Source organism: Nelumbo lutea, chromosome 2, assembly GCF_056320005.1.
Source record: "Nelumbo lutea isolate HS-2025 chromosome 2, American lotus-T2T, whole genome shotgun sequence".
In the NCBI taxonomy this organism is placed as follows: domain Eukaryota; kingdom Viridiplantae; phylum Streptophyta; class Magnoliopsida; order Proteales; family Nelumbonaceae; genus Nelumbo; species Nelumbo lutea.
This window is the reverse complement of record NC_142685.1, coordinates 45,391,690-45,409,778: the sequence shown is the minus strand read 5'-3', so window position 1 is coordinate 45,409,778 and position 18,089 is coordinate 45,391,690. Positions and strand designations below refer to the sequence as shown.

The following is an 18,089-nucleotide window of genomic DNA, read 5'->3' as shown; positions in this document are numbered from 1 at the left end:
TATGATTATGGTTTCAAGTGTTAGTGAAATTTCATTAAACTTCGATTTGAGAATGCACTAACCTAAATCATCAATGAAAAGTGCTAGTGGGTAGGATTATTTCGACCAAAATTTTGAACTTTTGAGTTTCAAGCAGCGCTTATTTCAGCCAAAATTTTGGATGCAATACTAAAATACAAAGTAATATAAAATATTTAAAAATTGATCCAAATTTCTAAAATTTTGAAAACTTTCATTTACTTAGAAGTAGAGCCGGACCATTAAATTCATGAGCTCTAACTTTAATGCAGTTCATTTTAACTCAATCAGCATAGTAGATCTAAGCTGGGTTTGTCTAGATATAGTCTTAATATCATTTCTATTTGCCATCACTAGTACAACTACTTACCATATATTATAGTCAAATTATAAACTCTATTATTATTATTATTATTATTATTATTCTCTTTCTTATAGAGTGTGACCCAAAGAATCCCAGGCCGGACCCGACCCAGACCGGTATGTGATCAATGACATGAGACTCTTGTGAAGAAGGATAAAGCTGGGGTGGTACGAGGAGTGGGGGCAGGACAAGTATGTGAGATCGATGACAAGTCATGGCGTTGACGTTGCATATCGACTCGGAAGTCGGGATCAAGTTGGGCTGCCAATAAAATATATTACAACACCCTTCCAAATCCAATATGATAGGTCATAATGGGCCTCAGTCTTATGGTGACTTGGTGAGATGTGTAGTTAGGGGTAGCAATAAGTCGAGCTTTTCACGAATTGTTTAAATTTGGCTTAGTGATATTTCTCTATAAATGATAAAAAGAGATATTCCCGATGTGCAGTTGTAATTACTTGTAAGAATGCGATAACAACTCACAAATAGTAGATTGCAGTTCATTGAAAGAATGTTGAAACTTATTTTATTGGCAGATGTACAAGGATCTGCTGAGTTCACACTTGCGCCCCACAAACACCCCACCACACATCTCAATGTGAATTGGTATCTACTACTCATACTCTCCCAACATGCCACTGCAGCCAGGAATATCTAATTCCGGATCTCCGGCCCACAAGAACTCTACCCACAACACACTCCCCCCTATGAATTGGGAACATCTCCCCCTGCATAATACTATGTAGAGGTTGAGATGTTCTCCATGTGTGGTTGTGATAAACGTGGACAGAGTTTGTGTGGGCGGGAGATCCAGAATCATAACATCTCTCCATTATCATTCACGGGGAGATATTCCCGATGTGCGATTATAATGACTTGTTAGGACTTAGGACAATGTTGAGAGCATTTGTCGGGAGTAGATCTGAAGTTGGCTCCCATCTTATTTATTGAGTTGAAATTTGCATCCCACAACGGGGCGCCCCACAACGCATCCCCACCTTGTATTAGGAGCATCTCCTGATGATGACATCATCGGGTCTGGTATTATCATCGGGAGATGTTCCCAATACACGGTGGGGGTGCGCTATGGGACATTGTGAATTTTTATTTATCTTATTTGTAGCAGATTCAAACTCCAGACTCAATGATATATGAGCCGAGATCAGATCCTCACCATGGTTTTCAAAACCGGACTGGACCGGACGGTCAGAACGGAATCCTCACCATGGTTTCCCCTAGAACTACTTTTTTTTCCCAAAACAGTTGATTTTGGTCAGCAAACCACTGACTCGGCCGATTAATCGTTCAAATGGTTTTAATTGTTTTTTAATATTTTTAATTTTTTTTATCAAAATAGATTGACCATTCGAACCAATAACCAGACCCTTGACCAGTTCAGTCACGATTTTAAAAACCATAATCCTCACAAATGGGCGCCTCACAATCACATCCACCGTGCATCTTAGGATGTGCATGTATGAGTTCGTGTGGGCCGTTAGTCCCTTTACACAAATGATGAAAACCTACGCACAAACGAGCCTGAAGCCCTCCACTCGAGTTGGGTTGTCCTTTGGCCTATAACTCAAACACGATAGTGACTTGGTCACTCTGTCAAATCTTCTAGGATCTACCACTTTACTTTTTACTTTTTCGCCAAGCAAGGACTAGCGCACGATGGCGGCTAGTTTTTCGTCAGACGCGAGACACGTATATGGATTTTGGGGCCCCATAACTTCTTGAATGCCTCATTTTTGAAGCATCAACAAAACCCATCATCAAATGGGCCCCAAATAAATCTGCTTGTACACTCTACAGAATGAATGAATGATATATTACTCCATTCGTCTGGACGTGATCATTTCTAACTCGGCCCAGGTCCGGGAATTTATGGGCCTGGCCTGCGGCCAATAATTTAGGCCCACTTTGCAGTTTATTTGTACTAGTACAAACTACAGGTCTACAAATGCATAACAACAATGCAAAATAGGGTCCAATTTGGTCCATTTTTGCTTCTATTTTTTATTTCACTTGGTTTCATGTTTTATGTTACTTCATCTGCACTGCAAAAAAAAAAAAAAAGTAAGGAAAATTGAAGCAAAAGTAAATCAAATTTGCAGTCAAATAATTTTGCATTCTATATTTTTACTTCAGGGCAAATGAAATTACATTGCAAAAAAATCAGGCATTAAAAAAATAAGAACTTTCCCAGGCTTTCTGTTTCTCTCTTAAGTTTCTACCAAATCGAAGACAACGTGCGGAGAAAGTTTTTCATAAAAAGCCAAAATGGTAAAAAAAAACATTGTCTTACTTTCCTTATGAAACCATCTCGCTCTCGCCCCCCCTCCTATCGAGATCAGCTTCAGTCAGTGCAGGGCCCGTGTTCGAACAGCCTTTTTAGTTATGTTATGGGGAGATATCCCCAATATGCAAGGCCATAAAGGCTGTTCGAACGACCCTTGCACTAACTGAAGCCGAGTTCTCTCCTCCTCGGTCCCCACAAGTAAATTTAAGTAATAAATAACAAACCCCAAAATCTTTCCCCCTCCTTTTACGAAACCAAGGAGGCAAACTCCAGAGTAAAATCCATAGCTTTTTTCTACTATACAAAAACAACCTAATAAATATAGCAGGTTTAGTCAGTTAAAATTTTGTATGCTTGCACCGGCAGCTATACTGATTACTGAGGGATCAGTCCCTCTGCTGAACCTGCTCCAATGTCGACCTTTCTTTTGGGTCCGCAATACATACCATTTCCGGGGAAATTTTTGAAAATGTAAAAACAAAAAACAAGAGGTAGAAAATATATACTGGAAATGGAGAACTGATAATAAGCTCTGTATGTTTTTCCTCTTTTCATTTGATTGGTTATTGGAATCATACTTGTCAAAGAAATTCACCAGAGAAGCCCTTCTAACAAGTTGATTTTCATCTAAACAAGATTGTATATAAGAAATATCTGTTCAATTATTACCACATGAAATGCTCACGAAAATAAATAAACGAATGATTATCGGTTTATCACAGAAACAACAACATAAGACTCCTTATCATGTGTCCACTGTAGTTTTCTCAGCAAGAAATGGGTAATGACAAGCCACCATCACCATATATATAATACAAAGAAACATAGGGCCCATACATCTGCAGACTGCAGCTTTACCACAGTAAGTTAGACCAGTTCATTACATGAAAATTTCGTGGAAAAGTGCCAGTATCACCAAAGCATATTTCTTTCGTGTGTCCTTGAGCTAAGAGGCAGATTTTCACCTAAACAGCACCACAGTTGCAGTAAAACCAGGAGTCACGGGAGAAGTAATTAATAAATGTTAATTAGATGCTTGAATAAAGCAACAAATGCAAGGAGTTTGGCCAAACCGCCAAAGAAAAGGGTAGGCCAGAGTGCTTGGCCGAAGTATAACATGTTGTGAATTGTATTGTGTTTAGATAAGTTTCAGGATCTGTGCTTCTAAAGCGAAAAGTGCAAAATCTCAATTCTAGGCTTTATGCTTTTGCTTTGTGATATAAAAGTGATTTGGGTTCGGGCTATGATGTTTTCAAAGCAACTATTCTTGACAAACGCGTGCTCAAAACACATTTTTGACACAATCTTATGAAGACATGAACTTATTGCAATACTAACTATGTTGTGTTTGGTACCATTGCCACCAATGTTTTTAAAACCGGATTAGATGGGAACCGGTTCCGTTTTACCTCAAAACCATTTTTTGACAAAAAATCGTTGTTTTGGTCAGTGAACCACTGATCTGGGCGGTCAGACCATCAAACTGCCTACCTGAACAACAATTTTTTTGGCCATTTTTGTTTTTTTATTAAAATTTTTCATTTGTTTGTTAGAACGGGCTGTCCATTCAGAACAGATGATCGGACTGTTCAACCCAGAAACCAGACCCCAGAGTGGTTCCCACGCTTATCACTCTAAATCAAATAACCATATCTACTAAAAAAATATAGGCATTAGATTGGAGGTTAGCATTTATAATATAAATACCAAATTTAATGTTTCCTAAATACAATAGTATCACATGTTGTTGTATTGATAACTTAAAACATTTGCGATTAAAAAATATATATTCACATAAAATTTGTATTGAAGTATTGATCAAACTAAAACGTTACAACTTAACTTAGAAGTGGCCAAGCACAATCTTAAATTAAGGGGTTGATCTATAAACTGAAAACAAGACAGCAGATGAGTTTAGATAATAGCACTTGTTCCAATGCTTTGGATATTTACGCATTTAATTCGTGCCGTTCCTTTAACGTGTTGACTGTTGGTTTAACAAATACAATTGATTTGTAAGACGTTGCTCATATGATTAGTTTTCAGATTACGAGCATACGATTTTGTTTTTCCCCTGGCGAATGAAAATGAGAAGAATTAGTATTCCATTTCATGTAGTTTCCATTTTAACTTTTTGATGATTTGAGGGGAATTGAAAAGGTTTAAGTAGGCATGAGAGAACTGAGAACGCATATTGTGCTTGGGTGAGGATGTATAAATAGGTCGAAAAATAGATAAATGGGACAGTTGAAGATATGGAATATAATTCTAATTCATCATAGAAAGATGAATGGATAATTGTACAGTTGGAATAAACAATATGCATGGTGTGGTCAAGGCAAAATTGATCTGGGGATCAGGACATCCCCAATGTTGTTGTGCCATGGGTCAGCCAAGTGGGTTGCCAGATTCTCCAATGGGCCTGTTCCGGGATAAGCCGACTGTTGGACACAGAAGCCTACAAAGGCCAACAAAGCAAGACGACCTGAGAAAGTAGGCAGATTAAAAAAGAATGGTTAGCTATTATTATTACATATTACAAAATAAAGAGTAAATATAAGGGAATGAGGGTAGCAGCACTAATTAATTATTGAAGGAGGAGTGGAGGGGGAGGGAGTAGAACCATTCTTAATTTCCTTGATTTTGTATTCCTTGAATTTGACGGGGTCCTTGGAGAAGCCGAGCGGGTCAAAGGCACCACCTGGGTATTTCTTCTTCTCTGGGTCTTTCTCCATGCTGCGTTGGTGCTCCACGAAGGCTATGGCAAGGAATTCTATGACCAGGATGGTTGGGAGGGTTCCCCATGGCACTGGGTTGCCCAGGTAGGTTGCTTGCCCTCCCGGCACTGCAGCCCACTCCTGTGCCTTCACCCAGTTTCCTAATCCTAGCGCCTCTGGCACCAACATCCCTGGCTGCAATCACAAGGCAGGGCCAACAGCTTAATCAGATCAACATTTTCTTTTCTAAAAAATGGAAAGAACAACATAATTAAACAGCAATTAACAGAGCAAACTGACATAATTAGACATTCTGACAAGTTTTCACATTCCAAATGAATTTCTCAAGGTTTGTTTTTTTCAGAAAGGAAATTAAGTTTGGCCTTTTGGGGATGAAAAACTTCAATTACAATTCTTTCTGTATATATCCCTTTTTTTTCCTTGGATATCTAACGCATAAATGCATGTAGTTAATTAGCAACTACAAACTTACCACTGCAAGCATTGCCCATCTGCAGTGAATGAGTTCAGATTCCTTGAATCTCTCGAGGTTTTCTGGGACCTCACCTAGCCGAAGAGGATCGAACCCATAGTCACTGAAACGGATCGAACGGGCAAAAAACATATAGATCGTCATAGAGATGCTAAGCCTAAATAAATTAGGTATAAGAGAATAAATTAATGATCATATATAAGTTAGTTTACCCTGGTGCGGAGCCATCGAGGTAAGGTGGGCGAGGCTGACCAGGCATCCACTCGGCGGACATGGTGAAGCGTGAGGAGGCATTAGAGGAGACACCAGGGAGGGCAATTGCAGTGGCGAACTTGGATCTCGAAGAAGAGAGGGCGGACGGGAAAACGGCTGCAACACCGCAGCTCCTCAACGCGGACGACGCCATTGCCGGAATTGGAACTGCTTGTGGAGGTGAGGTGTGAATGTGTGATGGGCAGTGAGCTACTGAGCTGAGAGGTATGTGAAGTGAAACCACCAGTGAGCAGTTTGTAGTAGTAGAAGGGAAGAAGCGGCAAGGATATAGGCGAATCCGGATATTGATTCCCATTCGCCAATGGAATTTGATTTCTCTTGTGTAAATGGGCCAAATGTCATCTCTCAATCCTCTTGATTTTCCACGTGGAATATCCACTAGTTTATGTTTCATTTTATCATTTTTATGTGGCCAAGGAGATGGCGACCTAAAAGCATGGGGGCTCATCTCTCTCTCAAGTCTGATTCTCACTTCTTTACTACCGTAAGGTAAACCAATTCGCCTACAATCTCTACGAAAGGACTCAAAATTGATGAAAAGATTATTACAATTAAAACTTGAGAGAATGATAAGCATGAAGTACATTTGGGGTAGGTGTCAAACTTTTGAAATGTTACAGACCTACAGTGAAAATCAGAATTCTGCAATAGGCATCTCCGTACTTCTCCATTAAAACTTTAGACAACCCTTGTTATCTCCTAATTAAATTCATATATCCACGTTGCCTTATTTAAGTTTCTATTTTGACTAGGGGCATCTATTAGGCATGCTAACATTCTTTGATGCTTAAATTTTATACATCAAATCCTTTCTCAATATATTTTTTATATATCAAATCAGATAATGCCATGCTAACATTCTTTGATGCTTAAATTTTAAACGGAATAATTTTGGCACATCCCTTTGTTTTTCAAGGACCACAACACCCTTAATTAACAATATTTCTAAATTACGATTAGAAATAATGTAACCCAATATAGTAATTTGATGGATTCTAATGCTAATCCTAATAAAATGAGTAATAACGCAAAAAAAAAAAAAAGATTAGAAATACATTATCACTATCTTTCTATTGTTTTTACCAGTATCCAAGTCAAAGATGTTTGTCTTTTAACATGGGGAATTTTGGTCATGGTATAATTAACAATTTATATAAAACGATTCGACTATGATACTGAAAATATTTGTAACCAATTAATCGGTATATAAAAGTGATAACCAATTAGCTGCTGGTATTTATCACATTTTATAGGGTTGTATCTGGTATTCTACCAAAAAAATCAAAGGGGTTAAACCAAGCCCCAATTAAGGCTGGGCTGACCCTTACCTGATAGAATCAGGTAAATATTGGGGGTTTACTATTTAATCTGACCAAGTGACATCCACTAGATGTCTTGCCAAAAGAGGATTAACATTTATTTAATGATTTTAGGGAGCATCGAGTCTGGCAACAGAGGACCCATGGATGGATTTGGACCTTAATAGCTTACCATGTCTCTATTGAAGTACTGAAATGGTGCAATGAAGGATGACAGTGCTATCTATAAATACGCTTATAATTCTGAATGGATCAAGATTGTTGATTAGTAGTGAAAAGAGGAAAAAAGAAAAAAACAAACAAACAAACAAACAAGATTAAACTTGTCATGTCTTTATCTCATGTATGATGAATCAGGATACAGCATTCAATAGGACATGCCACTAGGGCTGTCAATTGGACTGGATTTGGTCCAATCCGATCCGGTTTACCATTGGTCCATTTGTAAATGGATTGGATTGATTCCGGTCCAAACCCCATACAAACCGGATCTAATCCAGTCTAATTGAAATGCAAATGGACTGGATTGGACCCAATCCAATCTAAATTAAATGAAACTTTATAAATTAAATGAAACACGAATTTTCTTCTCCTGACATTACAACTTCACTCAAATGCCCTCATTTTCTTATCCTTTTCCAACATTTTGAGGTGGTCATTGGGCATATTAAAGATCGAATGAAAGGTCTTCTATCATATTAAAGATTCTAAAACAATTCCTTTTGAGGTGGTCACTGGGCATCACTCCCCAAATGGAAGCATGGGATTGACCTTGCAGAATTGCACGCTCTCCATGGTATGGCCAGTGGACCTGATGTGCACCTTGCAAGCTTCTTATTGGAAGGAACAAAAATATCCAAAATATTGTCAATGGCAAGCATGAAGCAAGGGACAATAATCTGCTCCAGAGAATGACTGATCAATTTATTGACTCCAAGTGTAGAATGATATTTGAAAACACTAAATGAAAAACTATAAATCATAATATAATGAAAATGTTCAAACAATTAAAACTAAACATTATCCCAGATAAATGCCATCCACCACATGAATCCTATTTTTCTATTCTACATTACCAAGGGCCATACATTTGGTAAGTTCTGAATCATAAGAATGCATGATACATGCATATGAATAATTGATGTATGGTTATGTGAATGTAGTTTTGGTGGACACTACACACTATCATTCAAAAAGATGATAAAAACTAGAATTTGATAGTAAGTAGTGGTAATTAAAAAACACTTAAATAGATACATATGCTGATTCAGAATCAATTTCAACGAGTAGAGGATGATTGTGAATTACTTCACTGAGAAAATTCTCCTTTCCGAATCAGCAAACAATGAGTTACAATATTCAGTTTTGGTTGCAACTAAAATGATGAAGGGAAACAAAATGTTTTCCTCCGAAAATAATACTCAATAAGGAATTAATTATTTCCCTAATTCCTTAGAAAATAAACAAATATGTTTCCATCTCCATCTGCAATCAAACACAAAAAAAATATCATTTCCTAAAGAAATTGTTCATATTAGCAGATTCCTAGTGCAACACTTGGTGGACTTCACCAACTTAGCCATTTGATCAAGTACCATCAAGAGGATGGATGAACAGCTGCAACCAAAGAATAAAAATTCTGAAACCACATAAACCATTCTCCAAACCACCCGAAAGAAGTTGATGTAGTATTTTCCATATAAAGGAATTCTTACGACATGTTCCGATGTTATGGATCCATTTGCCAGCCAGTGGGTGATACACCGGTTTTCCACAAACATGAATAGATGTTGAGCAAATACCTGAGAATAGCAGATTTGTTAGGTTACAAGCATGCATTACAGAACAAATTAATGTAGCTTTCAAAGTTAAAACAAGAGTGTGATCTAGTGAGCTTTCTGATTGATTTTACTTGACTTTTGATCCGGTTATGATAAATGGTCTTTTGATTTCTCTTACTTGGCCTAGGTAGTGAGGTAGGTAAGAAGTTTTCACCTTTGGGCTATAATTGTCCAGTCCCTTAAATATGATAAAGTTGTAGCATCTAGCTGCTCCAGAAAGAAGAAAAATAAAAAAAGGTGTTGATTCACTAACTTTCCTTTAATTAGACACATCAGAAAAGGGTAGAAACAATTCACTGTTTGTAGAGTTGTGTATAAGGAAATATTGAGAATAGAATTCCTAATGGTTATTCAGTACAGAACTTTAGAAGGCAATGAAATGGAGTTTGCACCATAGTAACGGTAAAGACAGAAAGAACAAAAAATCATTGTTTGACTTAGGGCTACACAACAAGACTAGAAGCACGAATACCAATCACAGGGGAAGAAAGGGTGGATATTGATCAGAATTTTCTCATGAGATCCAATATAAATGTTGTCAAGCTATGCTCGGAGAGACATTAAATTGTGAACAGCTACCATGTATGAGAAATGGAAGACAAAACATTTTAATGATACAGGAGACAAAGATGTAGCACATTAACTCCCACACCATCCAGTGTTTGGAGCCAAAAACCTTTTGATTGGTCCCATAAACCCACTCTCAGCCTCTCAAGCATGCCAATGGTGCTGGTTGTTTGGGCCAGTAGCAAAGTAACTAATACTTTGCATACAGAAGCCACTTGACATACAGAAAACTAAAACTTTAAACATTTAAGACAAGGTACACAGAAGCATATCTGTTATATTACTTCAGCTCATGCAGTTTTGTCACTTTATTTCAGATAATATGCATAGAAAATTTAACAAGAGAATCAAGATTTGTAAGCTCCACCACTCATAACAAGACTACAATACAAATTTCATGTAAAAAGTAAATGCTTGGCCCACTAAATAAATTGATGCATTTTCAAACTGAAACGAAATTTCATATGAGAAAATTGGAAATATCACCAGGATTCTCAAACTCAGAACTGAAAGAGCATGTCACAAGGAAAAAAAAAAGATTAAGAGAACTTCAATCCAAATCCAACCCACTGTATTACTGGACTTTCCAACCTGGACCAAATTTGACTAGTCCGATCTAATCTAAATGGTATTGATTTGTTTCCCATTAATTAAGTAAGATAAAGCAAATATAAAGTCATAGTACATACAACAATTTCTAGTTTTCTACTTAAACAATAAATAAATCGTAGTATGAGAGTCTCTCAAAGTAATAAGTAATAAGTATGCCAAAAATTAAGTAAGATCAATCTACACTCTCTTGGCAGTTTGAGCCTAGGCCATTGACCTTCCTCATAATCTGCCAGTAATAAGTATGCCAAAAAAGCAAGAGTTTTGGACCACAATATATATAATTAATTTGGGTTGTCTCTCAAAGATTAACTAACATAGCATACACTCCATCAAGTGCCTGCACAGTCAACAGTCAACACTCAAGTTGATTGACACGCAAGCTTTCGATCAATTCTCTCAGTCCAATCTATTACTGGTTCATGGAAGCTTTCGTTGGAGAATCTTCAAATCTTGGAAATGAATTTGCTTGTACTTGAAGGTTTTTAAATTACATTTGTATTGATTTTTGTATTTCATTGTAATTTAGATGAATGTAGACAAAATAGATTATTTGAAGGAAAGCAGGAATAATTTAAAAAGAAATCATGGATTGTATTAAAAAAAGAAAAAAGATTTAGCGGCAGTCGCGACTGCCCATGACTGTCGCTAAAACAAAGTATGCCAAACATATAGTGGCAGTCGATTTAGTATTAGCGGCAGTCACGACTACCACTAAAAGTATTTTTAGCGGTAGTTTTATGTTTATACCGACAATTGAGAAAATTGTTGCTAGAAGGTCTAGCAACAGTTCTTTTAGCAGTAGTTTGTTGGCTTCCAATAAAGTCTTTAAGGGCAATTTTAGGGACCTTTAGAAGCAATTTTGACTGTTACTAAAAATCAATTTTCTTGTAATGATCTTAATGTAATCAATTGTTTAAGATATGTTCAAATGTGTTAGTCATTTATGGTCTTGATGTAATCACTTATTTATGATATACTCTTTATGATGCTCAACAAGGCTGGTCTCATATTCGGCAACCTTAAAATCAATGGTTAGAATGGATTTGGTTCCTAGGATTTCTTGAACTTATATAAGAAATTACAATCTTAAAATTCTATTTGAAAGCTAAAGGGAAAAGTTCCAAACCTTTGGATAAAATTTACAAGGTTTTTAAGTGTTAGGTTATCTAAAAGACATGTCTTGCCAAGTCTATGAAACATAGCTGACTACCCCAAAAGGAATAGGTAAATAACTGTGATAACCAATGCATATCTTGTTAAGATTGAGACATGATTGACTACCCTAAAAGGTATAGTCAACTTGTTGCGATAGTCAAGACATAAAAATTACTTTTCTAAGAGAGATAGTCGATTACCCAAAACTGCACAATAGACTAACCTAGACAGACTAAGTTCAAATGGATATTAGTCAAATGATTAAAGGAACTAGTCAATTAGAGAGAGAAAGATTCATTCCTTTGTATTGCATTAGGAGTCCACTACTTCGAAAAATGAGCATTTAAAGGCTCAAATGCTTGTTACAATCTTTGGAAAGCCTTCCATCATGTTGGTGAAAATTTCAATTATTTTGAAGAAAGGAAAAATCCCTCTAACGGCTAGAAAATGATCATTTTCTCTTAAATCCTCAACAAATAGAGGTGTTTAGCTTGATTCAAAGAAAGCATGAGGAATTGAGAGGAAAAAATCGTGTTATCCTTGTACATAAGAACAAGTTAGCAAGAGTCATTTTTGTTGAAGAGATTCTTGAGTTTGTACGATCTCGCCTATCTATTGTAGATCACTGCATTAGGTAGAACATCTTGAGAAAACTTTTGCAACTGAGTAGTTTGAGCTTTATGTTGCTATATCTTCCTACATAAAGGTCTTTTGTGTTATGACCTGTATTGTGCTATGCTTGTATTATCTTGTGTGCAAGTAGGTGTTTAAGTTTAAACGCCATTAAAGTCTTGTTGGCACCCTAAAACTCAACTACAAGGTATTGTGAATACGCACCCTGCTAGAAAAGGTATTACAGGCACCTAGATGTTTGGCTAGATGTCAAAGCTTTATTGACACCAATGAAAGGCTAGCTGGCTAGTGAAAATCCTCAAGGGTGGAATGAGATAAAGGATGTAGGTAGCAACTAATATTGAATCTTTATAAATCTTGTTTGTCTTATGTGTGTGTGTGTGTGTGCTTTATTCGCTTTATCTTTCTTTATCTTGCTTCAATTTTTCTATAGCTTATTTACTACTAACTGTATTAACATCTCTTGATAGTTGCAAAACTTGAACATCGGATTATCATGTAGATTTTACTAATAAAAAGGTATTACTAATTAATAAACAATAATAAAATATAAAGTAATACAAAACATTACTTACTAATTAATTCATTGTTAATCAAATTTAATTAAAATGATATCTAATATTCAATTAATCAATAATTAAATAACTATTATTAACATTAATCAGCCAAGAATTTAATTAATAAAATATTTATAATTTCTAATTAATAAATAATTACTCTTCTACATTGACAATTTTTTAACATTTTTACAACATTTAGATTAACATCAAAGAAGGCCCTTTCCCACCAATTTCTTGTGGTGAGAAAGGATTCTTTTGTGGTGCTTATATTGATGTTTGCATGACATTTGTAGCTGCAAAGCATTTGGCACGAGTGGCGGGAAAAAAGTTTTAACGAGGGTAAACATCGCTAAAGGCAAAAAAAAAAAAAAAAAAAACACATTGTTACAAAAAAGAGAATGCTAGCAACAGTTGTTTTCTATCGTTGCCAAAAGTTTTTTTTTTTTTACAAAGTCAACTAATTTTTGCAAATTTTTGTATCAACGTCATGAATTATACGTCATAAAGGCCCCATTTTTTTAGTGAATTTTCTTATTTTGAGGCCTTCCAGCAAAGTGTAGAAATTTTTTGATATTGCGGTAGGTAGAATCTTATTGGTAGGATGATACTCTCATTTTTTTATTTGGTTAATGTAGTTTGCACTTACATCATATATGAGGCTGAAGATTTTATCTTTTGTTGGACTTTAATCTTATTAGAGATTAAATCCATCAGGTATTTGACTGATTAATTACATAATAAAGGACATATCCATACTTGTACTTTGAAAATTGGTTTTAAAGTTGCTAATAAAACTCTTTGTTTTAATTTATTTTCTCTTCTTTTAAGCCTTGTCCCATATTAAAAAATTATTGAATTTAACTTGAGATTTTAAGTAGGAACCTAAAGATTTGCTACCTTGTGTTTTAGAGTTTGCGAAATCATAGATCATAGGCAATGGAGTTTGTGAAATTGTAGATTGTCGATAACAGATTTTGTGAAAGCACAAATCACAGGCTATGGTCTTTGCGAAATCACAAATTGCATATTACAAATTTTTTTAAAATTGCAAGTCACACATTGGGCGAAATCACAAATCACAAGTTATGGTATTTGTAAAATTGCAAAAATCGCAAGTTGCGACTCGTGATTGCAAGTATTATTTATTATTTAAAATATAATATTTTATATATATTTCTAGTTTTTTATTATATTTATATATTTTTTATAATATATTGTAAATATAAAAAACCGAATAAACCGATGAATCAAACCAAATAATCGGTTAACCAATCGACTTCAATTCAGTTTTGATTATCAGTTTTTCATAAACTGAGAACCCTGGTTTGGTTTCAAAAATATGCAAAACCGAACTGCGAGCACCCTTACTCAACGAGCTGATAATCTGAAACCCAATCAGGTTGAGTATTAGACAATGCAGGTTGAACCAAATTAAACCAAGTTGAAGTTAATTCAACCCTTACCCAACCTGAGTTGTTGAACAACCCACCAACCCTAGCTCTTACCAATGCTAATAACTTTGGGCTGGATTGAGCCAATATGTGGGTTGGGTTCAAGTTGGCCCAATTTATTCACTTCTTTTCGATAAGCACGTTCTCATTTCTTCAGAAAGTTTAGTGTTAAGATTGACTTATTAAGATCAGGCTGGGCTCCTCGGTTAATTAATTGGCTTTGAGAGGTAAGGCCTACTTAGAAAGCATAAAAGAAATGTTTGGTAAATTAATAAAGAAAAATTGAAAAACGAAATTTATTGTTGATACAGTTATTTGTGCGTCTAACATATGCTATAGAGGAAGCTCTCAAAGAAGTTAGCTGTAATTCCCAAACAGCTCAAGTTAACGAGCTTCTTCAAAGTAGTTGAATTAATTTAAGCAGTTTCATATATTTGAAGTTAAACTCCCGCCCCAAACGGTTCCCTAAACCATTTGCAACAGAGATGCTTGAATAGACGATTATTCTGTCCGTGGCAAAATGTCGAGTTTAAGCTACAAACAATTTGTCCGTGGTTAAAAGCTATTTTATCCGTAGCTAAAAGATATTTATAATCATAGTTATAATGTATATATGTTACAAAAGCAAAAGTTGAGCTTTAGCTAAGGACTATTTGTCTGCGGTTAAAAGTTATTCTATCCGTACCTAAAAGGTATTTATAGCCACGGTTATAATGTATCCGTGGCTATAAGTTACAAAAGCAGAAGTTGAACTTTAGCTACTAACAATTCATCCGTGGTTAAAAGTTATTCTGTCCGTAGCTAAAAGATATTTATAGCCACGGTTATAATTTATCCGTGGCTATAAATTACCAAAGCAGAAGTTGATATTTAGCTACGGACAATTTGTCCGTGGTTAAAAAGTTACTCAATCCATGGCTAAAGAGCTATTTACATTATAGCCATGGATAACTGAAATTCGGTGGCTATAATTACTGTAATCATCTTTAGCTACAATCATTTTATTCTTAGATCATAAATAATAATCATTTAAAATATTTATTACTTATTAATTACTTTTTTATTGTAAATTAATAATTAAGAATTTATTAAAGTAAATTAATATAATTAATAATTAATAATTAACAAATTATTAGCTCATTACTATTCCATAACAATAATAATTATTGATTTCTATTTAATAATAATTAAACTAGAAAATAAATTATTAATAATTTCATAAGTACATTAATAAAAGGAAAATAATTTCTAAAATATAAATAAAAGTAGTATTTATTATTTTATTAATTAAAACTAATCATCAAAAATTAATTTAATTATTTAAGTAAGTTAATAATTAATAGAAAATAATAAACTAAATATGAAAGCCACTAATAGTAAATTAATTAATTACCTATGAATGAAAATAATATTGACAATTAAACTAAATTATTTAAGTTCATAAATAAATTATTATTAAAGTAATATTTATAAAATATAGATAAATAATTATTAATTAAATAATAACTAATAATTTATTTAATAAATTATTTCAACGACTTTACCAATTTTTTTGCCTTAAAGTGTAATTTTTAACTTTTTTATTTATGAAAGATGAACAACTAAAATAATATATATATATATATATATATATATATATATATATATATATATATATATATATATTTCAAAACAACATTATTTATTCTATATATAATAAAACATATAACAGTAACCAATGTTTAGAAAGTTTGATGAGACTAGCTAGTCAGATCATTGTTAAACCATGACCCAACCCTTAACCAATTTGACCATACACCTAACCCTATTTACTCAAAAAAAAAAAAAAAAAAAAAAAAAAAGAAGTCAAAACCATCCACCAAACTGATCTAACCCAAGAACCAATGAATTGGTCTTGGGTGTCTTTTTTGCTACCTATGTGTTTTAAAGTATTGAAGGCACCTTACCTTGACATTTTTTCCATAAAACAAGGGTGATCATTTTAGCGAGTTGGAAAATTTCGCTCTTGGACCTAGATTTCGCTCATGGTTTAAGCCCTAGCCGAGGCTCGAGCCCGCTCGAGCCCTCATTAGAGCCCCAAATTTTAGGGTTGGGCATAGGCCTAATACTTTAAACCCGCCTTTGGCTTAACTTGAGCCACATATATTTAACTATAGGTATATTATAGATAATATATATGTTATTTTATATTACATAGAAATAGGACATTCAATGGGTCAAGTTCGACCCAACGAGGTTGGTTATGGTTCTAGGAATCGGAACCAATGAGTTCACTCTGGTTCCAGATATATTGTCTCGATTTCTTCTAACAAAAAAAAAGGCCAAAACCATTGGACGGTTCAAATGGTTTGACCGCTCGAGTCAGTGGTTTGGTGTCCAAATCAACAGTTTTTGGTGAAATAAGGGTTCTAGGGTAAAATGAAACCGGTCACCTAACTGGTTCCTAGCTTTTTCTAGTCCGGTCTGGTTTTGAAAACCATGATATAAACAAATAATATAAATAGGTTGAGGTTAAACAATCAAAAATTATTAATTTAAAAACCCACTAAAATTTCACTAAAAATAAATATTAATAAAACTTAGTAAATATTAAAATTGTGTTTCAATTTCACTTAAAAATCCAACTTAATAAACATAATAAAAATAAGAATTTAAATATAAAAATATTAATTGATAGTTTAATAAATGCTAATAAAAATATTAATTGGTAGTTTAAAATACCAACAATTAATTAAAAAAACTGAAAACCTAAACATAAGTAAAATACTAAAATTAATTAAAAATTATTGAAAAATAATGACATTGTATATTAATAAGGGTATTTATTGAAAATAATTAAAAATTATTAAAAAAATACCCAAGCCATAAATTATTGAAAAATGATGAAAATTAGCTATATTTTTACTAACTATGGTATTTATTTAGTAATTTAAATGATGAAAATACTGAAAATTATTGAAAAATACTCATATGCAATAATTAATTAATAATAATGAAAAAACACCAAAAATTAATTAAAATTTTGAAAATTCTAAAAAATCTAAAGCTTAACTAAAATACTAAAAATATTTAAAAAAATTAAATTAATTATATTTTATTGCAACAAATAAAATAATAATATATTTTAATTATTGATAGTAATTGATGTAACATTTCTGGTCACGTACCAATTTTATCAGATGTATCAATTTTTTTTGGCTAAGTGCCTCGCCATTTAACCTGCTCCCAGGAGAGGATGGTGGAGCTCCCTAGTAGTGAGCTACTTGGTGACGAGCTCCATGGAGGTGAGCTACTTGGTGACGAGCTCCCTGGTGGTGAGCTACCTGGTGACGAGCTCCCTAGCGGTGAGCTACTTGGTGACGAGCTCCCTAGTAGTGAGCTACTTGGTGATGAGCTCCCTGGAAGTGAGCTACTTGGTGACGAGCTCCCTGGTGGTGAGCTACTTGGTGACAAGCTCCCTGGGGGTGAGCTACTTGGTGACGAGCTCCCTAGCAGTGAGCTACCTGGTGACGAGCTCCCTGGTGGTGAGCTACTTGGTGACGAGCTCCCTGGCGGTGAGCTACATGGTGACGAGCTCCCTGGGGATGAGCTACTTGGTGACGAGCTCCCTGGGGGTGAGCTACTTGGTAACGAGCTCCCTGGGGGTGAGCTACTTGGTGACGAGCTCCCTGGCAGTGAGATACCTGGTGATGAGCTCCTTGGTGGTGAGCTACTTGGTGACAAGCTCCCTGGTGGTGAGCTACTTGGTGACAAGCTCCCTAGTGGTGAGCTACTTGGTGAC

General features: G+C 34.8%; 1 protein-coding gene across 1 annotated transcript; it reads right to left on the bottom strand.

Moving 5' to 3' along the window:
• Positions 1-4,941: 4,941 nt before the first annotated feature.
• LOC148870312 (chlorophyll a-b binding protein 6, chloroplastic-like) lies at positions 4,942-6,614 on the bottom strand. Its single transcript, XM_088969553.1, has 4 exons — positions 6,110-6,614; positions 5,898-6,000; positions 5,311-5,599; positions 4,942-5,172 (listed from the first exon to the last, which is right to left on the bottom strand). The coding sequence occupies exons 1-4, from the start codon at positions 6,562-6,564 to the stop codon at positions 5,021-5,023; spliced, it is 999 nt and encodes a 332-aa protein (XP_088825679.1). The 5' UTR covers positions 6,565-6,614; the 3' UTR covers positions 4,942-5,020.
• Positions 6,615-18,089: the final 11,475 nt, after the last annotated feature.

Excerpts from the sequence above, each read along its gene's own strand:
- LOC148870312 (XM_088969553.1), bottom strand. The coding sequence starts at position 6,564 with ATGAAACATAAACTAGTGGATATTCCACGTGGAAAATCAAGAGGATTG. Across the intron at positions 6,001-6,109 it reads CTCGATGGCTCCGCACCAGG|TGACTATGGGTTCGATCCTC; the intron begins GTAAACTAACTT and ends GATCCGTTTCAG. Across the intron at positions 5,173-5,310 it reads AATCAAGGAAATTAAGAATG|GTCGTCTTGCTTTGTTGGCC; the intron begins GTTCTACTCCCT and ends CTACTTTCTCAG.